This window comes from Tursiops truncatus, chromosome 6, assembly GCF_011762595.2.
Source record: "Tursiops truncatus isolate mTurTru1 chromosome 6, mTurTru1.mat.Y, whole genome shotgun sequence".
In the NCBI taxonomy this organism is placed as follows: Eukaryota; Metazoa; Chordata; class Mammalia; order Artiodactyla; family Delphinidae; genus Tursiops; species Tursiops truncatus.
The window spans coordinates 46,758,632-46,781,855 of record NC_047039.1 but is presented as its reverse complement, the minus strand read 5'-3'; the positions used below and the strand labels follow the sequence as shown (position 1 = coordinate 46,781,855).

The 23,224-nt window shown below is 39.1% G+C and overlaps 1 protein-coding gene across 1 annotated transcript; it reads left to right on the top strand.

Moving 5' to 3' along the window:
• Positions 1-13,420: 13,420 nt before the first annotated feature.
• On the top strand, positions 13,421-13,999 carry LOC101329910 (small ribosomal subunit protein eS7-like). Its single transcript, XM_033859264.1, has one exon. The coding sequence runs from the start codon at positions 13,421-13,423 to the stop codon at positions 13,997-13,999; it is 579 nt and encodes a 192-aa protein (XP_033715155.1).
• Positions 14,000-23,224: the final 9,225 nt, after the last annotated feature.

The following is a 23,224-nucleotide window of genomic DNA, read 5'->3' as shown; positions in this document are numbered from 1 at the left end:
AAGATTTTCCCCCTTCCTTACTGCTGTAACCTCTATACCCTGTAAAAATATTCTAAGAAAGCCTTCTCTATTAAAATCTGAAACATGGTTCTAAAAGAGCCCTCTCTTCACAGAATTTGCCAACTGCTTCCTTTACGGCTCTGAACAGACACTGCAGCTTTGAGAAGAGCAGCCCCTCTCCTGTCACTCACCCACACCCCCGGGGGCGGGGGGCACCCGAATCCCCACTCTGAGCAGAGCACTTTCACAAGCCCTCATTTTACACCCACCAACACCCTGAGCCTGCCACACTCCCCCAAGACTGGGCAAAGCATGAAGTAATCACAGACTTTGGTATTTTTCCAACCACAAGCCCCCTCAAGGTCCAATGCATCCGAGAGAGAAAAGTGACTCTCTCTTACCTAACCCACAGTGGAACAAGGATCAATAGAAACCACATCAAGATTGTGCTTGGTAAGTAGTTAGCAAGACTTCCAAAAGTGTACATTTGGCTTAAGCATGCCTGAAATATGAAATAACTAGAATAACACCCCTCCTTTGACCTTTGCATAGGGCCTTTCACAGGAATATCTCAGGACCTCAAATGAAAGAAAGTACTTAGAACCTTGAAACACTTTTCAAAACCTGCAGACAGCTTAATGTGAGGGGTCTTGTGAACAGTTCGTTGTCAGGAGTTTCTAGCAAGTGTTATTTCTTCCTGAATTCCAAGAACCAAGTGCTCTGAAGTTTACATTCACGCAGGATGAACAAGCCCACCACAGCATTAAAAAGGATAAAATACCTGATGTGGTTTTCTTTGAGGGACAGGTTTAACACCCGTACACACACGCCCAGACCCAGTGCCTGGCAAGATGGCAGAGAGGCAGATGGCCTCCCATAGTTAGGGCCACACTAACATCACATACACAGTTTAAAGCAAGTGCTGGCAACTGGAAAAGTAATTTATGACAGTAAACAAATGGCTCTTAAAAAAAAACTCTGTAGGGTGATAGAAAGCAGTGACAAAAGACAAACATTTGGCTAAACAGCGTTCAAAGAAGAAAAAATGGACAGGATCATCATGTAGAATGTTCTCGTGCATGTGAAGAGTGCCAAGTGATAGGGCTTATAAGTAATGAGAGGGGGAGAGAAATCTGAAATAAGATTGTCATTGCAGCCACACTGCCATCGCCAGACTTTTCTGTTCTACCTCAGTCCAAACAGTCAATGTAAATCCTTCAGTTCTAGAATGTGTCCTGGAATAGGCAGAACTTTAGGTTTTATGAGGAGAAACTTGACTTTGGCTTTAAGAAGAAGAAAAAAATCATTGTATTATGGCCACTAGACATACATCTGATTCTAGGACCTCCCTCAAAAACAGCTGCTGGTGCTCAAGGTAAGAAAACAATGTACAAAGTTTTAACAAGCATTTGCTATCCTGATTGGTATGGACACTTAACTTTTCAATCTTTAAAAAAAAGCCCTCTAGGGGCTTCCCTGGTGGTGCAGTGGTTGGGACATGGGTTCGTGCCCCGGTCTGGGAGGATCCCACATGCCGCCGAGCGGCTGGGCCCATGAGCCATGGCCGCTGAGCCTGCACGTCCAGAGCCTGTGCTCCGCAACAGGAGAGGCCACAACAGTGAGAGGCTCGCGTACTGCAAAAAAAAAAAAAAAAAAAAAAAAAACCCTCTTATTTTTATGATTGTAAAATAATGCATGCTAATTGCACAGCTAAGAAACTCGTAGTGAACATTAAAGCCAGTTACACATGGATGTCAATCTAAAGAATTGTACTAAGTATGGTTGCAAAAGCAAATGTGTCCATAGATTGTTCTTAAAATATTAGATATAAAATGTAAAAAATAATAATTATAGCAATAATTGAATAAAAATAATTTAGTGCTAACCCCCAAATTATATTTTCAAAAATTGGGAAATAAGGGGCTTCCCTGGTGGCGCAGTGGTTGAGAGTCCGCCTGCCGATGCAGGGGACACGGGTTCGTGCCCTGATCTGGGAGGATCCCACATGCCGCGGAGCGGCTGGGCCCGTGAGCCATGGCCGCTGAGCCTGCGCGTCCGGAGCCTGTGCTCCGCAATGGGAGAGGCCACAACAGTGAGAGGCCCACATACTGCAAAAAAAAAAAAAAAAAAAAAAAAAATTGGGAAATAAGAAGCTGGAAGAAAGCATGAAAAAATATAAGAATATTAAATTCTTTGTCTAAAATACAGGGTTTTAAAGATTCATGTTTATTTTTGACTTTAATAATTAAAGAGATGTTGGTCAATGGACAATTTTTTAACTTAAAAAGAAATAGAATTAAACTGGAAAATGAACCTTCCAAGCACTGTAGAAAATAAAAGGAAATTATAGTCTACATGGGGGAAAACAATAAAGAGGCCTAGAGAGAATAATTAAAATAGATATTAGAAGTAAAATCACAATAGTTACATCGATAAATGGGTTGAACTCCCTATTAAAATACAAAGAATTTCAAAGTAAATGTTTAAAACTCAATGATAGTTTATTAAAAGTGAAAATTTATTAAAGTTTACTAAAACATAAAGTCAAAAAGATAAAAAGATATTAAATGTATTCCCTTTCCCCTTTTCCCACCAAAAATAGGTGTCACAATACTAGTACAACAAAAAGGAAAATTTACCACAATAATCATGAGACACAAATATAACTTGTGATATATATCAACTTATCATGTTGATAAGTGGTTCAATTCATAATGAAGATATGAGTCAACAGATTTTATGTGCCAAAACTCATTGCATCCAAATGTACAAAAGGAAAATGTTTGCAGTAGGAGAAAGTGACAGAAATAAAATAGAACTGATCCATGAAAAGAACGCTCTCAGTTTTAGATAGCTCTATAATGCCAAATATACACGGGACATGGAGGGGCTGAAAAATAACAATTGATGTGAGTGACTTACTAAATATGTATGTACAGATATCCATCTCAAACATTGCAGCCTACAGACAACACGTTTTTTGGCTCCCATGAAATATTAACAAAAACCAGAGTGTGTTGTGTACGTGTATAAAATGTACATAAATACATATATTATAAATATTTACAATTAAATGTTTATATAAAAGATAAACGTTTATAGAGAAGATATAAATGCTTTTAAGAAAAACAGAAATTTTATCAATCTCTTATTAAATTGACCTGTTTAAAAAAAAAAAAAAAAACCTTCATTTTAAAAGTCAAAATAAATGCCAGCCATTTGGAAGTTTTAAGATGCTCCTTTAAGTAACTCTTTATTAAAAGAAAAAATAAAAACTGGAGTTACAAATGATTTATAAAGTAATTAAATAACCATCATAACCTTTAGGATGAAGCCAAGTTTATATCAGATAAAAATTCATTCTTAAATGTTTTAAGTATTAAGAAGGACGAAATGTAATAAGCTAAGCATTAAATTTAAGATAGAAAACAAAAAATTTGTAAGAAAAATTGGTAGAAGGTATTGAGGAGGCTAACATAAATAATTGACTTAAAAGTCAAAAAATCAATAAATACATTCAAGCATAAAAAAGACTTTTAAAAGTTAACATAATTTACCAACCACCTCTCCTTAAATCTAAAGAAGAGAAAAAATAGGAAGAAAAAGGTGTGGGTAACCATAGACATGAAGATTTTTTAATTATTAGATCATACTCAACATAATTTTATGCTAATATAATGATGAAGTGGACAATATTTGCAAGAAATAGATATTACCAAAATTGGCTCAGGAACTTAAAAACTTGTATAAACTAGTAATCCAACTAAAAAATTAGAAAAAGTTGTGAAACATTATTAATAATATTTTTGAGTGCCTACTATGTGCTCTGCCTTGGATCAGGTACTTTATTCATTACCCCGATATAACAACCCTATAAAGTAGGTATTATTATGTACATTGCTCTGTTTCCATATCACCCTGTATTTCTCTTATCAAAAAACTCATTACATTCTGTTGTTGTCATCTGTCTTCCCTACTAAACTCTAAACTCCACCAGGCTAAGTGTCCTCCATGAGCACCTCCTGTATTCCCAGCACCTACATTCACATAAAGCCTGTCACATAAGGGTAACTCAACAAACTATTGAGAGAATGAGAACACTGGGAACTCCCATAATACAGTATAGTTAGTATAGTATAGTATAGTATAGTATGGAAAAATTACAGTACAGTCTCACTTATGTATATGGATATGAAAGTCCTACCCAACATATATGTGTGTATGTGTTTAACTATAACGTAATAGTTGCATTCCTAAGAAACCTCATATTATTGAGAACTATGTTATTAAAAAATTCTTTCAATGAGATGAAGGAGAAGACACAATAACAAAGTTACTTTCCTGCAGGAAGTGGAATAATTTTTAATAGAAAAAAATGTGTAGCTGTAGCAAACCTACACTGAGCATATCTACCCTTTGATTATGGTATGTGCAGAAATCAAGCCTTTTCGTGTATCTTCCGGTACTGTCATCAGCCCAGGTCTTCTTATATTGCTTACCCATGTTATCACCTTTATCAAACCACTTTTCCTTTTTTCTTGTACTATTTCCATCAGTAGGCTGATGACTTCAGCTGTCACCCTTGCAGTGCTAGGCTACTGCTTTTGTCTGTGACCGTCTTCTGTCCCTGAGGTAAAGGGTCCGTGACCCATGCTGGTCCCCTGAGGCTGCCTCAGCCACAGTGAAACAACCCAAGAAATGAACACTAATCTGAAATAGGTGGGCCTTTAACCCTAGAGAGAAAGCATGCCATTTCCTCACATTTATTCCTGGCCCTAAAGTCTTACTGTTCAGCCATTACTTCAAGTCTGTGATGTTCCCAATATCCTCCCAATAAATCCTTTTGTTGTGTTGGTTGTAGTTCAAGTTAGCCCGAGTCCATTTCTTTTACTTACAAGGGAGAAAAAAACCTTAATTGATAGATCCATTTTTTAATGATAAATCCTAAAAACATTCAAACAAAACAAGAGTTTTTGGTTTTGTTTTTTTCTATTTACCATTGCAGTGTTAGTACCTGATATCAATGGTGCCTTGGGCAGTTAGTCTAATGCAAAATGTCTTTCCTAAATGATGCATCATATTGTATCCGGTTTGCCTCAGGAAAACATGTGCTGTGACAGAAACACGGGCACTAGAAGAACAGGATGACCTGTCAGAGATTAACCTTGATTTTGTTTTCATTCTGTCTCCTCTCCCAACGAAGAAATAGAACAGCCTTAGTCTTCCTTGGAAAACGAATTTCTTCTAAGGCAAGAGGTAGGGAGGGGCCTGGTGTCTGGGAATAAGCATATTTAAGAGATTTGAGTTATACAAATCTTGGCCTCTACAGGTAATAAAGCTCTACGGTGTTTATCAGAGAAGGGAGAATTACCAAGTGTTTCTGTTAAAGTGTTAAAAAAGAAACATTTGTTTTTGATATTATGGCATACACAGACCATGATGATATGTGAATTGCATATTGGGGTAAACAAAGAGGTTGGTCACCCTCTTTGAGGTCGGTTGTGGGGTTCCCAAAAGACAATCCAGGTAACAACCCTTGGTTCTGACCCTCTTTCATTGTCTCCCCTGGGGCACTGATTCCATCTATGCCTCATCTGTAGTAGGTTCAATGAACAGGTACCATTTCTTCTGCAGCAACACCATGAAACGGAAAGCTGGCTCAATTCTTGAACAAAGGCTTCTCACTGGTCACTTGTAAATATTACATATTCCATTTGTAATAATGCTTCTGAGCAAGTATATAAAGATCTTGGCCTCAACTGAGAATAATTGTTAATAGTGATCATTGGCTGTTTTCATCTGTTTTTAAGGAAGAGAGGGAGGCGAAATAATTAAATGTGTTTTGAGCCCCTGAGGCCTCAGGCACATGATGGAATTCAGACCAGGTTATCTTGAAAGACTCTTAAAAGCTGGCTAAGACTAAAAGAAGTCTGTACGTATGCTTACCGGAAGAACAAAAATTTTCATGATAGACCCAAACTGAAACAACCCAATGTTCATCACCAACAGAATGAATAAATATATTCATACAGTGGAATACTATACAACGATGAGAAGATGAAAATGTATTACCATGCAACAACATACCTGCAACTCACAAACATAATGTTGAGCAAAAGAAGCCAGATGTAAAAATTACCAACTATATATAAAGTTCAAGATCAGGCAGAACTGATCTATGCTCTTAGTGGGTGAGTAGTGATCAGAAGAAGGTTATCATAGCAGGTGGGGGGAAGGCACTTCTAGAGTTCTGGTGGTGTTCAACAGCTTAATCTGGGTACTGGTTAAACAGGTGTGTTCAGTTTATATAATTCATCAAGCTGTAAATCTATTATTTGTGCTCCTCTCTGTATGTGTGTACTATTTGATATAAAAATTTTAATTGATACTATTTAGAAAGAAGAACAAGCAGAGAGTGGGAGTTTCTTCTAGGCCTGTGGGTCCTTTTTTAATTTATGGCACACAGAGACCATGATAATATTTGATGCAGATTGGAGTAAAAAGAGAGATTGGTTAAAAACTGAAGAATTGGCCCAGGGGCTCCAGCTGCCCTGGGGGCTGAGAGGATCAATTTTTCAGAACCTTTCCTTGTCTTCATTAGCAGGGAATCTATGACTTTCCCTTCTAGCCAGAGGGATCTGAGTGCACAGCCAGGAAGGACTGGAAGAGCATGGTGTCAGACACGTAGACCCTAAGAATTGCATCCTCCCTTTGTATCCATTGACCTCTCTAGCCGTGGCTTCCAAATTCAATTAGCCAGGTTTGACCATTGCACGAGCATTAGAGACCCCATTTGTCTTAACAGTGCTACCCAGGTCTCTCACCCTGCTACTGCTTTCCAGATTTCTTTCTCCAAGAGAGTATCTGTTTCAAATTATTGTTCCCCAGATGTTTTGGGTTCTCTTTCTCCAATCTGAATCATATCTGGCTATTTCCTGCCTATATTCCTGATCTCAGTCTGCTTTTGTATTTCTTTTCTATCTTCACTGGAACTTTCAACACCTCCCATTTTGCATCCTTTATGCATTTTGTTAAATCAATTATATCCATTTTTCAACAATCTCAAAGAAAACAGTTAGCTTGCAATCAGAGGCCCCAGATTTATTTCCTACGATGATGCTATGTGGCTTTAAGCAAGCAATTTGCCTTCTCTGGGTATGATCTGTGGATCGAGGAAACCATTTTCTTGGCTCTCTATCAGAGAAGTATCTGTGGCAAGAAGATTCCCATAATGGTGAGCCTTGAGCTTTCAAAAGATATTCAGGGGAAAATCAATTTTAAACAAGGAAGCCACCGCAGGCTACCATCATTAGAACCTAAATCTCCAAATCCATCCACTCAGATACTCCTGTTCGTTGTCACATCAAAAGCTCCATGAATTCTGCCTCTCACGTTTGTCCACTCAGTCATTGGTATCTCCCATTTGACTCCTGGTGATGGAACACTTTCCATGTCACTGATCTAACATTAGACTTCGATATTCTGCTCTACACCCGCCTGGATTTCAAATTCCCCATCCAGCTGTTCTGACCCCATTAAAAAGTTGCTTTACCACCACAACACACACACACACACACACACGCATGCACACACACACACACACACACACACACACACACACACACACTCAAGCTTGTGCTGGGAGCATTGAAAACCACTCCAGAAGAATGTCCTCAAACCAGGGGTATTTAGACTTAGATTTTATGGATCAGTAGAAAAGCAATGTTAACAGGGGTAGTTGTCACAAGATTATTCCCTGGAGTTCTAACGTCCTATAAAGCTCTAGTTCTTATGTTGGATACGGTAAAATAACTGAGTCAAGTTCATACAGGACTGGCTCAAGGAACGGGGGCCATGTCTTTTAATGTTCAGTTGTATTCGTTTTCTATGCTTTATAACAAATTACCACAAATTTAGCAGTTTAAATCAACACACACGTGTATTATTTCACAGTTTCTGTAGGTGAGAAATCCAGGCACAGCTTAACTGTGTTCTCCACCTCAGGGTCTCATCAGGCTGTAATCCAGGTGTCAGCCAGAGCTAAGGTCTAATCAGAGGCTCAACTGGCGAAAGAGCTGCTTCTAAGCTCTCAGGCTGTTGGCAGAATTTATCTCTTTGCAGTTGTAGGGCCGAGGTCCCTATCTTGCTGGCTGTTGGGTAAGGGTTGTTCTCAACTCTGAGAAGCTTCTCAGAGTTCCTTGTCATGTGGCTCTTTTATGGGCCCTATTATAATATGGTAACTTACTTCTTAAAAGCCAACAATGGAGATACTTTTTCTTTTTTCCCCCAGTTGTATTTTATTTTATTAATATATTGGCATATCAACATGTTGTACACCTTAAGTTTATACAGTATTATATTGGCATATAATATTGTATAAATTTAAGGTGTACAACATGTTGATTCAATATACTTCTGTATTGCAAGATGATTACCACCATCTCATTAGCTAACACCTCTATCTCATCACATAATTATCATTCCTTTATTGTGGTGAGAACACTTAAGATATACTCTCTTAACAACTTTCAACTATATAACATAGTATTATTAGCTGTAATCATCATACTGTACAATAGGTCCCAGAACTTGTTAATCTTACAACTGGAAAGAGATATTTTCTTTGCCAAAATAAAAATGTATCATCCTAAGGACCTATTAGGCTTCCTGCATTCTGCTTTCAAAAGCTAGATTACTGACCATATGGCCCCTTTTGACTGAAAACTAGGAAACTCTGAGCCAGATCTGTAGCTCAGTCACAGCAGCAGTGTTGGTTTGACCTACACATCTCCTTTCACATTCCAGGGAACCTCTTTACAAAGAAACTGGCATTATCAAAAAATAGACCTCTGGCATCCTCCAGGCCATGGTCTGCTGTTGGCTTTTTCAACATCTGATATTTGAGTTATTGGTTAATGTTCAGTTAACAGTCCCTCCTTGATGCCCTAGAAACCTCAGCCATGCTTCTATTACTTTGACTCCCTGCCTCTATGGATATGTTATTTCTTCTGACTGGTTTACCCTGGTTTGAAAAGCAGTGCTAGGATCTTTTTTTTTTTTTTGGCTGCTTTGGGTCTTCGTTGCTGTATGCGGGCTTTCTCTAGTTGCAGGGGCTACTCTTCATTGCAGTGTGTGGGCTTCTCACTGTGGTGGCTTCACTTGTGGATTATGGGCTCTAGGTGCGCGAGCTTCAGTAGCTGTGGCACGCGTGCTCAGTAGTTGTGGCTCACGGGCTCTAGAGTGCAGGCTCAGTAGTTGTGGCACACAGGGCCAGTTGCTCCGCGGCATGTGGGATCTTCCCGGACCAGGGATCGAACCCGTGTCCCCTGCATTGGCAGACGAATTCTTAACCACTGTGCCACTGGGGAAGCCCTGGGATCTGTTTTTTATATTTACTTCATTAAGCAGTTGATACATCTTTTGTTACAGGCAACTTTACATTCCTTTTGCAAAACATAAAAATTCAAAAAATAAAACCCAATATTTTAATTCTAGAACTTCACTATGATGCAAGGTTAAAACCTAGAAAAATATTTTGTGAATTTCTAAATATATCTCTCCTATCAATCATTGCCTTCTCAATTAAAAGATATTTCAATATTAATTAGACATTGAAATAAAGCAAGGGACTCAACTTGTCAATCTAGAATTCTCACTTTTTTGAGAATTAGCCCCCAAGTCAGTCCCTTCTTTACTCCTAATGGGGAGATAGAGTCATCACCAAGCCCTTTAGCTGCTCGTAGCCCCTAAATGGCACATGGTGAGAAATGGGTCCCTCCAGAACAGGATAGCAAAAGGAAAGGGTGGGGAGATACAGAGGACCCTAGATCTTGTTAGGCAAATGTGGGATGAATGAGTGACAATAACCCTTACCATTTACAGTTTTAGTGGAGCCAAGGTGACCCAGAATCATTTGGAACTCAAAGATAATGATTTTGTGTATGAGGGGATCCCAGTGATGAAGTGTTGATGGCTTGATTCACATTAACAAGATGAGAAAGTTAGGGAATTGAGAAAGGAAAAGTGTTAGTGAAAGATATTACCTCTGTTATTGTATATGTGAGGGTGAGGGAGATAGAGGTCTCTATTTTTGAGTTATTCAGTGGGGTTGAGTAGGCCCCAGGACATTCCCATTGGTGGATAATTTTGCAGAGACATCGTTCACTTGTATGGGAAGAGAAAACTGCGTATACTTGCTGGTGAAGTGAACCGAGGGACAGCCTCCTATGAGCAGGTGGATGCCCGCAGTGTGGAGTGGGTTTCCATGTAGATATGGGAAGCACACTGGGAGCCTGAAGCAAGGAGGTCTATTACCTCTGCCAGTGTTGGAGCAGGACACTGAAGTTAAGAGAAAAAAAAGTGAGGCTTTTTGAATAAGTCACCTAGGGCTGGAAGAAACATTGTTTTGTTTTCCTAGAGCCTCTTTGGCATGCTTCCTTGAAGCTAGGCCAGTCTTGGAGATTTTAATAAATTTTCCTGCTTTGGATGGACTTGGGCATTCTAGCCAACACATTGTCTGTGCCAAGCTTCCCCTAACTGGCAAGTAGTATTTATGTTAAGCAATTCTTAATGGTGCCTTCATTGGTAGATTACTAAACATTAGGTAAATCAACAGTAGCTCTTCATCAAGAAGATCAGTGACCCTTGGCACAGGATAATTGCCAAGAACACTTGTATTTCTTGTTCCTGCATCTGTGTGGTCTTTGGATGTTGGCACGCTTGGCAGGGCACATGATGGAATATTGAGTGCACAAGATTTAAAAGGTAGTAGACTTGCTCCTGGATCCAGCTATGCCACGACTAGCTGTGTGATGTTTGGCAACTAAAAACTTCATAATTTCCTCAATCCCAACTGTAAAATGGGAATTAATATAACAGTGATTAAAAGCGATTTATACATCCAGCACTATACTAGACCCTGGTGGGGCCGGGAGGGTAGGAGAGCATGCTTAAAGAATTATGGCTTACTTCCTGGCTTCAAGTGGTCTGTACTCCTTACCTTACAGGGTTGAAAATACTAAATGGGGTGGTGTATATGCTTTGAAAAAGTGTAACGTGCTATATAAACACAATTTATTACTACATTTACTGAAGGTTCCTATAGTTTAAAATAATTTATTTTCCTGACAACATGATGCTTCCATGTATTTCTCAGTAATTCCCCATCCCAAGAAGATGCCTGGCTGTTTAGGTCAGTGACAGCATCCTATAACATCATCACTGGGAGAAATGAAGGTCATTGCTTCCTTCTTTGTCATTCCTTCTTCTTATTCCAACACTGACCACCCTCTGCCCTCCCTTACAAGGGCTTGGTGGAAAAGTAATCCCTTTGTTTCACCACCACCTTTGATGCACCCCCATGCTGACTCCAAACAGCTCATGTTCACTAAAATTGAGCTTTCCTTTTATTCTCACATATTCAATCAGAGCTCCAGATGGGTAAGCAGGAGATCCCAGATGGCCTGACCACTTCCTGGATCATAAAGCTTCTCAGTATATAAAATAGAAATCTCTTTGATGATCCATGTATTTGTCAGGATTTGTTACACAACACATGTCCCAGGCAAGTCTCCTGTGATTTCCAGCACCTCTATCATAAGCCCAGAAAGACAGTTGGTTAATTTGTTTGTTTATTTAGCTTTCGCTTGGGCAGTTGGTTACAAAGTTTCCTATTTCTTTTTCTTCTGCCTGCGGCATCATCTCCTAACTTAGCATGCAGTCATGATGCCTTTCCTTTAAAAAGTACATGAATGCTAAGATCCAGGATGGACTGCTGATTCTCTGAAATAATGTCATGTTCTTAATTATTTGAGATATATTTCTCATCATTTATTTGAATTTCTTGGCTCTCATTTACCTAAGTGGAAAACATCTATGTATTTATTGGGGACTTCCCTTGTGGCACAGTGGTTAAGAATCCGCCTGCCAATGCAGGGGACATGGGTTCAAGCCCTGGTCCGGGAAGATCCCACATGTTGTGGAGCAGCTAAGCCCGTGCGCCACAACTACTGAACCTATGTGCTGCAACTACTGAGCCTGCATACTGCAACAACTGAAGCCCTTGTTCCTAGAGCCCATGCTCTGCAACAGGAGAAGCCACTGCAATGAGAAGCCCGTGCACCACAATGAAGAGTAGCCCCCACTCGCCACAACTAGAGAAAGCCTGTGCGCAGCAACAAAGACCCAACACAGCCAAAAATAAATAATAAAAAATTTTTTTAATATATATGTATTTATTAAACAAATATGTAATGAAATCTTACTATGTGTGACACTGTTCTAGGTGCTGAGTATACAGGGTTAACAAAACAAATCAAAATCCTTATGCTTCTAAGCATCCTTATTCTTATCTCACCAGAACTTATTATATATTAGTGAGAAAGAGAAACAGTGAAAAGAATAAGAATAAGAATGAGAAGGGAGAAGGAGGAGAGGAAGAAGAAAAAGAAGAAGGGACTATGTATGTGTGTGTGTGTGTATATATATATATATTTTTTTTAATTGTGTAAATTCCATGGAGAAAAATGAAAAATGGAGAATACGAGGACAGTAGGGGAGGAGATGCAATTTAAAATTTTAAGTGCTAAGAATAGACTGTGGGGAAAAAGGGTGAAGCAGAAAGACAATGGTGGCTTAGCATAGGGTGGTGATAGTGAGAGAGGTGAGAAGTGGTCACTTACTGGGTTTATTTTTAAATTAGAGCCAATAGGATTGTTAATAGATTGAATTTAAGAGAAAGAAAAGAAAGTTAACACGAGAGAAGCTAACTTGGGGAAGAAGGTGAAGGTTTCGTTTTGGATGATGAGGGTACCGGAGGTGTTAAAGGTTTGAAGAAAGAGGAGAAGTTATGAAATAGTAATTTAGGAAGAAACAGAATGAAGGAGAAAGAAAGATCTGAAACCATAATAAATAGTAGTTTTCTAAAATTGAAAAAGACATAAGTCCTCAGACTGGAAGTGCAAAGTCTTGAACTGAGTATATAAAAATAAATCCACATGTCAACATTAAAATGAAGCTGCAGAACATGAAAATAAGACTTTTAAAGCTCTCAGATAGCAGACTTTTCCTCAGCTGCCATCAATGCCAAAAAATAACAATAATATCTTCAGGGCTGACAAGAAATAACTGTCAATCTACACTCTTATGCCCGAACAACCTTTCAGTTGTAGAGACAAAAAAGTCATTTCACCACACAAAAACTTGGAGTATTTACCAACTACTGATCCTCACAAAGGGAACTATTAAATGATTTATCTCAAGAAGAAAAAATGAACCCAGAAGGAAGAAATGAAACAGCACACACACACACACAGACACACACAAAAATAAAAATAACTATTTTGAATTTTTTTAAGTACAATAAAAGCTCTAAACACAATAAAAAGATGGAGTGGGGTGCCGCGTCATCAAGGTCCCGGCCATGTTCAGTTCCAGCGTGAAGATCGTGAAGCCCAATGGCGAGGAGCCGGACGAGTTCGAGTCTGGCGTCTCCCAGGCTCTCCCGGAGCTGGAGATGAACTCGGACCTCAAGGCCCAGCTGCGGGAGCTGAACATCACAGCCGCCAAAGAAATTGAAGATGTTGGTTGTCCAAAAGCTATCATAATCCTTGTTTCCGTTCCTCATCTGAAATCCTTCCAGAAAATCCAGGTCTGGCTAGTGTGTGAGTTGGAGAAGTTCAGCGAGAAGCACGTTGTCTTTATCGTTCAGAGAATTCTGCCTAAGCCAACTCGAAAAAGCCGTACAAAAAATAAGCAAAAATGTCCCAGGAGCCGCACTCTGACAGCCGTGCATGACGCCATCCTGGAGGACTTGGTTTTCCGAAGTGAGATCGTGGGCAAGAGAATCCGCGTGAAGCTGGATGGCAGCCGACTCATAAAGGTTCGTTTGAATAAAGCACAGCAGAACAATGTGGAACACAAGGTTGAAACGTTTTCTGGTGTCTATAACAAACTCATGGGCAAGGATGTTAATTTTGAGTTCCCAGAGTTTCAGCTGTAAACAAAGATGACTAAAATATTATTCACAGACACACACAAAAAAGATGGAGTGGGGGCATTGTTCCTTGGTAGTAAAAGCGGAAAGTAATGTTCGCCAGAAAGATAGAAATATTACATAGCTAAATGTTGTTAGAAAAATGTATGGTTAAATATTTTGGTAAACATTTAAGAGTAATAACTAAAATGGTAGGAAAACAATCTAGTTTATAAAACAGCATAAGGGAGGAAAAATTGTAGTTATCTTGTTAGTCCACTAGATGAAAGGAAGTAAAAGAAAATAAGCAAGAATAAAAAAAGGCAATCAGGAAACCTAAAATAAAAGGGTAGAAGTAAACCCAAATATGTCAGAAAACTCAGTCAATGTAAGTATTTGACCTTGCCTAATAAAAAATTAAGCTTGGTTTTGTGAGTCTTTTGCAGGCAATTTAAAAGTAGATTGTGTTTTTATAGCACATCTGGTAATCTCTGCTTCAGAGAATAAAAGAAGTAATATTTCCAACTCATTTTGTAAGGTTAGTCTAACACTAATATTAAAGCCAGACAAGGATTGTAAAAGAAAAGCATATATTTGCAGAGAGATACAAAGTCCTAAATAAAACATCAGCAAATCATTTGTCAGTGTATAAAAACCAAAGAGTTTATAAGAAAATCTATGTCATACACTTTAAATACAGATTAAAGGAGATAAGTATATACTTAATAGATGCAGAAAAGTCATTTTATAAAATGTAATATTCATCAAGATTTTAAAAAATCTCTGCAAACCAGGATTATAAGGGAACTTCCTTAACACCATATACCTATAGCAAGCACTATCTTAATAAAACATTTCACCTACATGACTGCTTCACTTCAATATTGTGATAAAAGTCCTAACTGATGAAATAAGAAAAGAAAGGAAAGCATAAAACTTGGGAAGGAAACCTGAAACCTCTTCTTATTTGTAGATGATGTGATTGCCTAAAGAAAATAAGAGTCTATACAAAGTTAGAATCAATAAGAGAGCTCAGGAAGAGTTTATACAAACATCAGTTATGTCCCTATGGACTAGCAATAACCACAAAGAAAATGTAATAGAAAAAAATATACCCCTCAAAATATCAATAAAGTGTGTTTTTTTTAAATCTAGGGATAAATCTAAGAAAAGATATGCTATAATTTTATGGGGAAGACTTAAAAATAGCATTGAAGGATCTGAATAAATGTTGTGATATACCATGTTCATTGATGGAAAGATTCAATAACATAAAGTCTTCTCAAATTAATATATCAATTTGATTCCAATAAAAATGCAACAGAAATTTCTATGAAACTTAAAAAGCTGATCCTAAAATTTATATGGAAGAAAAAAAGGACAAAAAACACCCAGAAAATTTTGAAGAACAAAATGGGTAGTTTGGCCCTATCAAATATCATGAGTTATCATAAAGCTATAAAAAGTAAGAGATCATGATCTTGGTGCAGGTGAATAGACAAATAGATATATGGGATCGGATAGCAAGACTTATAAACAGACTTATGTATATGGGGAAAATGGACACATTACAAATTAGTGGGGATAAGATGGATTATTCAATAAATGGTGTTGTAATAATTGGCTATGTAGAAAATAAAACAAAATTACATCCCTAATCTACATCCTAAAAAAAAATTCATGGATGAATAAAGATCTAAGTGTGAAAAATAAAAGTTTAAATTATTTAGAAGAAAATAAAGTAGAATATCTTTATATCTCCAAGCTAGAGAAAAATTTCATAATTGTACCCCCAAAAAAGCACAAAACCTGAAGGAAAATATAAATTTGACTTTATAAAAACTTAAAACTTCTGCACATCAAGAGATACATAAAGTAAAAAGTCAAACACGGGGAGAAGGTATTTTCAACACATTAACCAAAAACAAACAAAAACCAAAACACAAAAAACTTATATATTTTTTTTTCCCCAAAATACATAAAGAACTCCTATTACTGAACCAAACTACAATCCGCTCGCCTGCGCAGTAAGGCCAATCTACTGACACCAGGTTTTGGTGAAGGAAAGTGCAGGTTTATTGCAAGGCCAAGCAAGGAATATGGCTAATGCTCAAAAGGCCTGAACTCCTGGATGGCTTTCAGGGAAAGGTTTTTAGAGACAGGGTGAGGGAGAGGGTTGCGGGCTACGGGATCACCTTGTGCACATTATTCTGCTTGCTGGATGGTAAGGTAATCGGGAGTCAACATCATCAACCTGGTTCCACCTGGTCTGGGGTCTACGTGCTTGTGGGCAGCATGCAGTTAACTTCTTCCACCTGGTGAGGGTTTCAGTATCTGCAAAATAGCTCAAGGATATGGCTCAGAATATTATCTCTAACCCTTGAGGAGGAACTAAATGTCCTTGGCTTTAATGCTAAACTACTATTATTTTGTCTTGCTTAACCGTTTTCCTTTGTTTTGCGTATTTTCTCACTGCTCTGATTAAATCTGTTCTTTGGAACTCAGGGAGGACCTAGGAAGCTAATGTTTTTCTGCAAACAAGAGGCAGGGGGAGGACGTGGGGACGGGGGTGGGGGGTGGGGTATGTTTGTCCTGGGAAGCCCTCACAGGGCCCTGCTCAGTTATACTTCTAGAAATCACCAACAAGAACAAAAGGCAATGAATATGAATGGTCAAGTTACAAAAGGGAAAACTTATTGATTCACAAACACAAGGAGTTGCTCAATTTGAGTAATCAGAGAAATTCAGTTTACAACAATAATGATATATCCATTTCACAGCCATAAATTTTGTAAAAAATCAAAGTCTGAAAGCAATGACAAGTACCACCATACACAGATGTGATAAAACCAGAACTCTCAGACTACTGGCAGAAAAATAAATCAATTAAACTGCTTTGTAGAGCCAGGTGGTAGTATCTTCTAATGTAGATGTTCATACACCCACAATTCCCCTTCTAGGCATATCCCAGGACAGTGTTTTTAAAACTTGAGGTTGTGATCCATTAACAGGTAATGAAATCAATTTTAGTGAACAGTGAACTGAAGGAAGGGGGAGGGGGAAGAGATGAGAGGGAAGGTTAGATTTAGATCTTTACTAACTTTAGATCTTTACTCATCCATGAATCTGTGTGCGTGGGTGTGTGTGTGTGTAGATGAGGGATATAATTTTGCTTTATTTTCTACATAAATAGCCAATTATTCCAGCACCATTTATTGAATAATCTATCCTATCCCCGCTAACTCGCTAAATTAATGAAATCAATTTAGTGGGCAATGAACAGAAGGAAGGGGAGGGGGGAGGGGAGGGAGAAAAACATCAGGACGTATCACACGTTGGAAGGTGCAGTCAGTGCTAGCGGTGCCCTGCCCAGATCTCCTTTACTGGGCGAGCGCACTCACCCCCACCTGGTCTATTAGCTGCTAACTGCTCACAGCTGCACTCTTTCCCAAAGCGGAGCCTCTTTAACTGGAAATGCCTGGGCGGTTGCACCGTCCCCACCCCACCCCCATCCCCTTGACACCGTGCAACCCCTCCACCGTGGCCCGCAGCCAATGGCTGATAAATGAGGGGTATAAAGGCCAGACCCAACCCCTGCCTCAGTGAGGTAACTTCCTGCGGAGCTCGGAACTTCCTGCGGGGTCGCGCTGAAGTTAATCTTCAGCAGAAGGCAAGTCTTTGCTAAGCTTCTTCCTTTCCTCACTTCTCTCACTTTCTCCCACTAGCAATTCTGTCTCAAGCTCTGCTGTTAGGGAAACTGCCCTAAGATGGAGGGGTAAATACTTTCAAGGGTGTGTGTAGGGGAGGTAGATTATAATGTAAAATAGGGTTTTAAAAGTTTGAGGGCTGGGCTTCCCTGGTGGTGCAGTGGTTAAGTATCCGCCTGCTAGTGCAGGGAACACGGGTTCGAGCCCTGGTCCGGGAAGATCCCACATGCCGCGAAGCCACTAAGCCCGTTAGCCACAACTACTGAGCCTGAGCTCTACACGGATAAAACGTGCATAAGAATAACCCTCGCTTGTACTCACCGTGAGCAAGGAAGGAGGGAATGAAAGTTAAGAGTGGTAGGCAGGAATTTTCACTTATATCTGAAATATTTTCTTTACAAAGCCTGTGGAAACTTGGGAAATTTTAGCCTTTATACGAAATGGGGGGGTACACTGGGTGTTTCTCATCTTTTCTGTACTTATCCGTTTATTTGAAATATTTCATAAAAAAAAGAGGGGCCCTAAAGCCTCACTCAAACCCACCCCGCTCACCTGCCCTGATACACCCCTATGGATACCTATGTATGAGGAAGCAATGCGTTTCCCCCCTTTGATAACAAATCATGTAAGTTAGGTTTCTCTTGTTCTTTATTCTAAGGACACTCACAGGAGAAGTAGGTTATCTGGAGGCTCAGTAATAATAAACTCCTGGTCTTTATGGTCAGCTTGTGCTCTCAGTTGCCATGGTGCTGAGGTTATTGTTTAATTGTAGTTCTTGCTTACTCTCCCAAGTCCCTCATAAAGTGAGAAAAATAATATGTACATACATACGAAGGAGGGAAGGAGAAATGGAAGGAAGAAAGAACAAAAGGAAAGTGAGAGAGAAGAAAAAGAGAAACTGGGAATCCCACAGTTTGATCTGTGAAAATGCCATAGTTTAACATGGGGATGGCTCTTCCCTTGCAAATACTAAGGATGAATCAGAACCACTTGGGAGAAACCCCCGGCAGTCTATTATATTTTCACTGCAGGTGGTTTCCTTTTCTTCGATTTGCTTTTTGAATGCATAAGGAAATTCAGGAAAAGCTGACTTTCCCTTCATTGCCAATTGTAGCTTCACATGCCGTAGTTCCCCAAGTAGAGGCTTCCCATTTTTCTGTTAAAAGCTCCCAATATTGCATATTTTCTTCCAACTCATTCTGGAGTCAGGTGAAGCATATGGGAAATTTGCAGGACATGGAGTCCATCATCCAGGCATCAATCTGGAATGATTTGTGGCCATGTACATATAAAGAGACCATAGTTGTCCGCTAACTGCATACATATGGCATCCGGGAACGTAAACTCACAGCCTTTGCCTTCAAAACCACATGCTACCCAGGGAGGTAAAACTGTAGTTCACAACATATGGGTTGTGACCCAGAGTAGTCTGCCAACATTTAGCAGGTGGGCAGCTAGAGATGAATTGTGTGCCTACTGCAATTTCCTTTCTTTGAGGCTCCCTTGGGTGTATGCATGCATATACTCTCTAGGCCATAACGTATACCTGGTGTGGAGCTGGAGCAATACTGATGGAAGACTTGGACCAATACACATACATAGTCTTGTTTCGTCATCTTGTGGGCACATTCTTCCATCTGTCTTTATTTTAAATACGTTACAGATACATGTTTATATATTTCATGGACCTATGCAATTTTTGTAATCTCTATCAACCATGTGTGTGTCTTACAGCCCCTATGGGGAAACCTGACCATTCGCAAATAGGTATTTCTAGCCAGGGAGGTGGGCTCTAACATCAGGGAAATGATTTAAGACTAGAGTATTTATTCTCATGTAACAGAAGGGGTCGGGGGGACCTAATAGTAAGGACCTACTTGAATAGCTGTCTTCCTTGTCCTTGTATCAAAGCAAAATTCCCAAATCTTTTCTAATAGATGGCTTATATTATTCATTCTGTAAATCCAACATCTGCAGTAACTTCATCTTAGAATTCTGATAAAGCAAGTCCCTTTAGACTACTTAACTCTAGTTGGTCCTGAATGGGCTTGAAGTGTTGCCTCTCTGCAAATGGTCAAATTTTGATATATGCTATGACACACTCAATTGCTTTAAAATATAAATATGCTATGTTGACTCTGCTGCTGGGTTCAATTAAATATTTTAACTAGCCTTTGCCAATGAAAATCTTTGGTTTGTTTATGGTTTCTTTGGTATGTGATGGTGTGTAACCTCACTTTTCTTCAGGCTTGTGATGCTGTACTAACCTGGCAAAGTGGTCCATACCTATTGGCATCATCTTTCTGGTGTTTTAATAACCATTCAGCCACAAGAATATTTAATGACAGCTGAACCACTTGAGTTGAAGGTCTCATGGAGAACTAAAGTATAATCTTAAGCAAACTTACACATTCCAGAGGAAAACCCTGAACACAATGAATTGAAGATGACTGCTGCAGAAGCAGCTATGTTTCTGTAATGCACTATAACAAAAATAGTGTCTCCTCTGCCCTTCCATACACACCTATCAGCGTGGCCTTGGGACATTGCAGAATCAATCTAGGCAGCCAATTATGCTCAATAACCACCGGAGCTCAGGCCTGAAGAATTAATCTCTTCATGTGACTAACTGAATTTTTCCCACATCTCTATTGGGACAATTGCTTCAAACAGCTCTCACACTCATGGCCTAACAGCTAACAATACTGCTCAGGGACTGGGCGGTATGAAGTACATATCTTTCCCCAAAAGAAATAGAGTCACAAAAATTGCACCCCATCCACCATGAAAATAACTTTTTTTTTTAACATCTTTATTGGGGTATAAATGCTTTACGATGGTGTGTTAGTTTCTGCTTTATAACAAAGAGAATCAGGCATACATAAACATATGTTCCCATATGTCTTCCCTCTTGCGTCTCCCTCCCTCCCACCCTCCCTATCCCACCCCTCCAGGCTGTCACAAAGCACTGAGCTGATCTCCCTGTGCTATGCAGCTTCTTCCCATTAACTATCTACCTTACGTTTGGTACTGTATATATGTCCATGCCTCTCTCTCGCTTTGTCACAATTCACACTTCCCCATCCCCCTATCCTCAAGTCCGTTCTCTAGTAGGTCTGTGTCCTTATTCCTGTCTTACCACTAGGTTCTCCATGACATTTTTTTTCTCTTAAATTCCATGTATATGTGCATTAGCATACGGTATTTGTCTTTCTCTTTCTGACTTACTTCACTCTGTATGACACACTCTAGGTCTATCCACCTCATTACAAATACCTCAATTTTGTTTCTTTTTATGGCTGAGTAATATTCCATTGTATATATGTGCCACATCTTCTTTATCCATTCATCCGATGATGGGCACTTCGGTTGTTTCCATCTCGGGCTATTGTAAATAGAGCTGCAATGAACATTTTGGTACATGAGTCTTTTTGAATTATGCTTTTCTCAGGGGATATACCCAGTAGTGGGATTGCTGGGTCATATGGTACTTCAATTTGCAGTTTTTAAAGGAACCTCCATACTGTTCTCCATAGTGGCTGAACCAATTCACATTCCCACCAGCAGTGCAGGAGTGTTCCCTTTTCTCCACACCCTCTCCAGCATTTATTGTTTGTAGATTTATTGATGATGGCCATTCTGACTGGTGTGAGATGGTATCTCATTGTAGTTTTGATTTGCATTTCTCTAATGATTAATGATGTTGAGCATTCTCTCATGTGTTTGTCGGCAGTCTGTATATCTTCTTTGGAGAAATGTCTATTTAGGTCTTCTGCCCATTTTTGGATTGGGTTGTTTGTTTTTCTGTTATTGAGCTGCATGAGCTGCTTGTAAATTTTGGAGATTAATCCTTTGTCAGTTGCTTCATTTGCAAATATTTTCTCCCATTCTGAGGGTTGTCTTTTGGTCTTGTTTATGGTTTCCTTTGCTGTGCAAAAGCTTTGAAGTTTCATTAGGTGCCATTTGTTTATTTTTGTTTTTATTTCCATTTCTCTAGGAGGTGGGTCAGAAAGGATCTTGCTGTGATTTATGTCATAGAGTGTTCTGCCTGTGTTTTCCTCTAAGAGTTTGATAGTTTCTGGCCTTACATTTAGGTCTTTAATCCATTTTGAGCTTATTTTTGTGTATGGTGTTAGGGAGTGATCTAATCTCATACTTTTACATGTACCTGTCCAGTTTTCCCAGCACCACTTATTGAAGAGGCTGTCCTTTCTCCACTGTACATTCCTGCCTCCTTTATCAAAGATAAGGTGACCATATGTGCATGGGTTTATCTCGGGCTTTCTATCCTGTTCCATTGATCTATGTTTCTGTTTTTGTGCCAGTACCATACTGTCTTGATCACTGTAGCTTTGTAGTATAGTCTGAAGTCAGGGAGCCTGATTCCTTCAGCTCCGTTTTTCGTTCTCAAGATTGCTTTGGCTATTCGGGGTCTTTTGTGTTTCCATACAAATTGTGAAATTTTTTGTTCTAGTTCTGTGAAAAATGCCAGTGGTAGTTTGATAGGGATTGCATTGAATCTATAGATTGCTTTGGGTAGTAGAGTCATTTTCACAATGTTGATTCTTCCAATCCACGAACGTGGTATATCTCTCCATCTATTTGTATCATCTTTAATTTCTTTCGTAAGTGTCTTATAATTTTCTGCATAAAGGTCTTTTGTCTCCTTAAGTAGGTTTATTCCTAGATATTTTATTCTTTTTGTTGCAATGGTAAATGGGAGTGTTTTCTTGATTTCACTTTCAGATTTTTCATCATTAGTGTATAGGAATGCCAGAGATTTCTGTGCATTAATTTTGTATCCTGCTGCTTTACCAAATTCATTGATTAGCTCTAGTAGTTTTCTGGTAGCATCTTTAGGATTCTCTATGTATAGTATCATGTCATCTGCAAACAGTGACAGCTTCACTTCTTCTTTTCCGATTTGGATTCCTTTTATTTCCTTTTCTTCTCTGATTGCTGTGGCTAAAACTTCCAAAACGATGTTGAATAAGAGTGGTGAGAGTGGGCAACCTTGTCTTGTTCCTGATCTTAGTGGAAATGCTTTCAGTTTTTCACCATTGAGGATGATGTTGGCTGTGGGCTTGTCATATATGCCCTTTATTATCTTGAGGAAAGTTCTCTCTATGCCTACTTTCTACAGGGTTTTTGTCATAAATGGGTGTTGAATTTTGTCAAAAGCTTTCTCTGCTTCTATTGAGATGATCATATGGTTTTTCTCGTTCCATTGGTTTATCACATTGATAGATTTGCGTATATTGAAGAATCCTTGCATTCCTGGAATAAACCCCACTTGATCATGGTGTATGATCCTTTTAATGTGCTGTTGGATTCTGTTTGCTAGTATTTTGTTGAGGATTTTTGCATCTATGTTCATCAGGGATATTGGCCTGTACTTTTCTTTCTTTGTGACATCCTTGTCTGGTTTTGGTATCAGGGTGATGGTGGCCTCATAGAATGAGTTTGGGACTGTTCCTCCCTCTGCTATATTTTGGGAGAGTTTGAGAAGGATAGGTGTTAGCTCTTCTCTAAATGTTTGATAGAA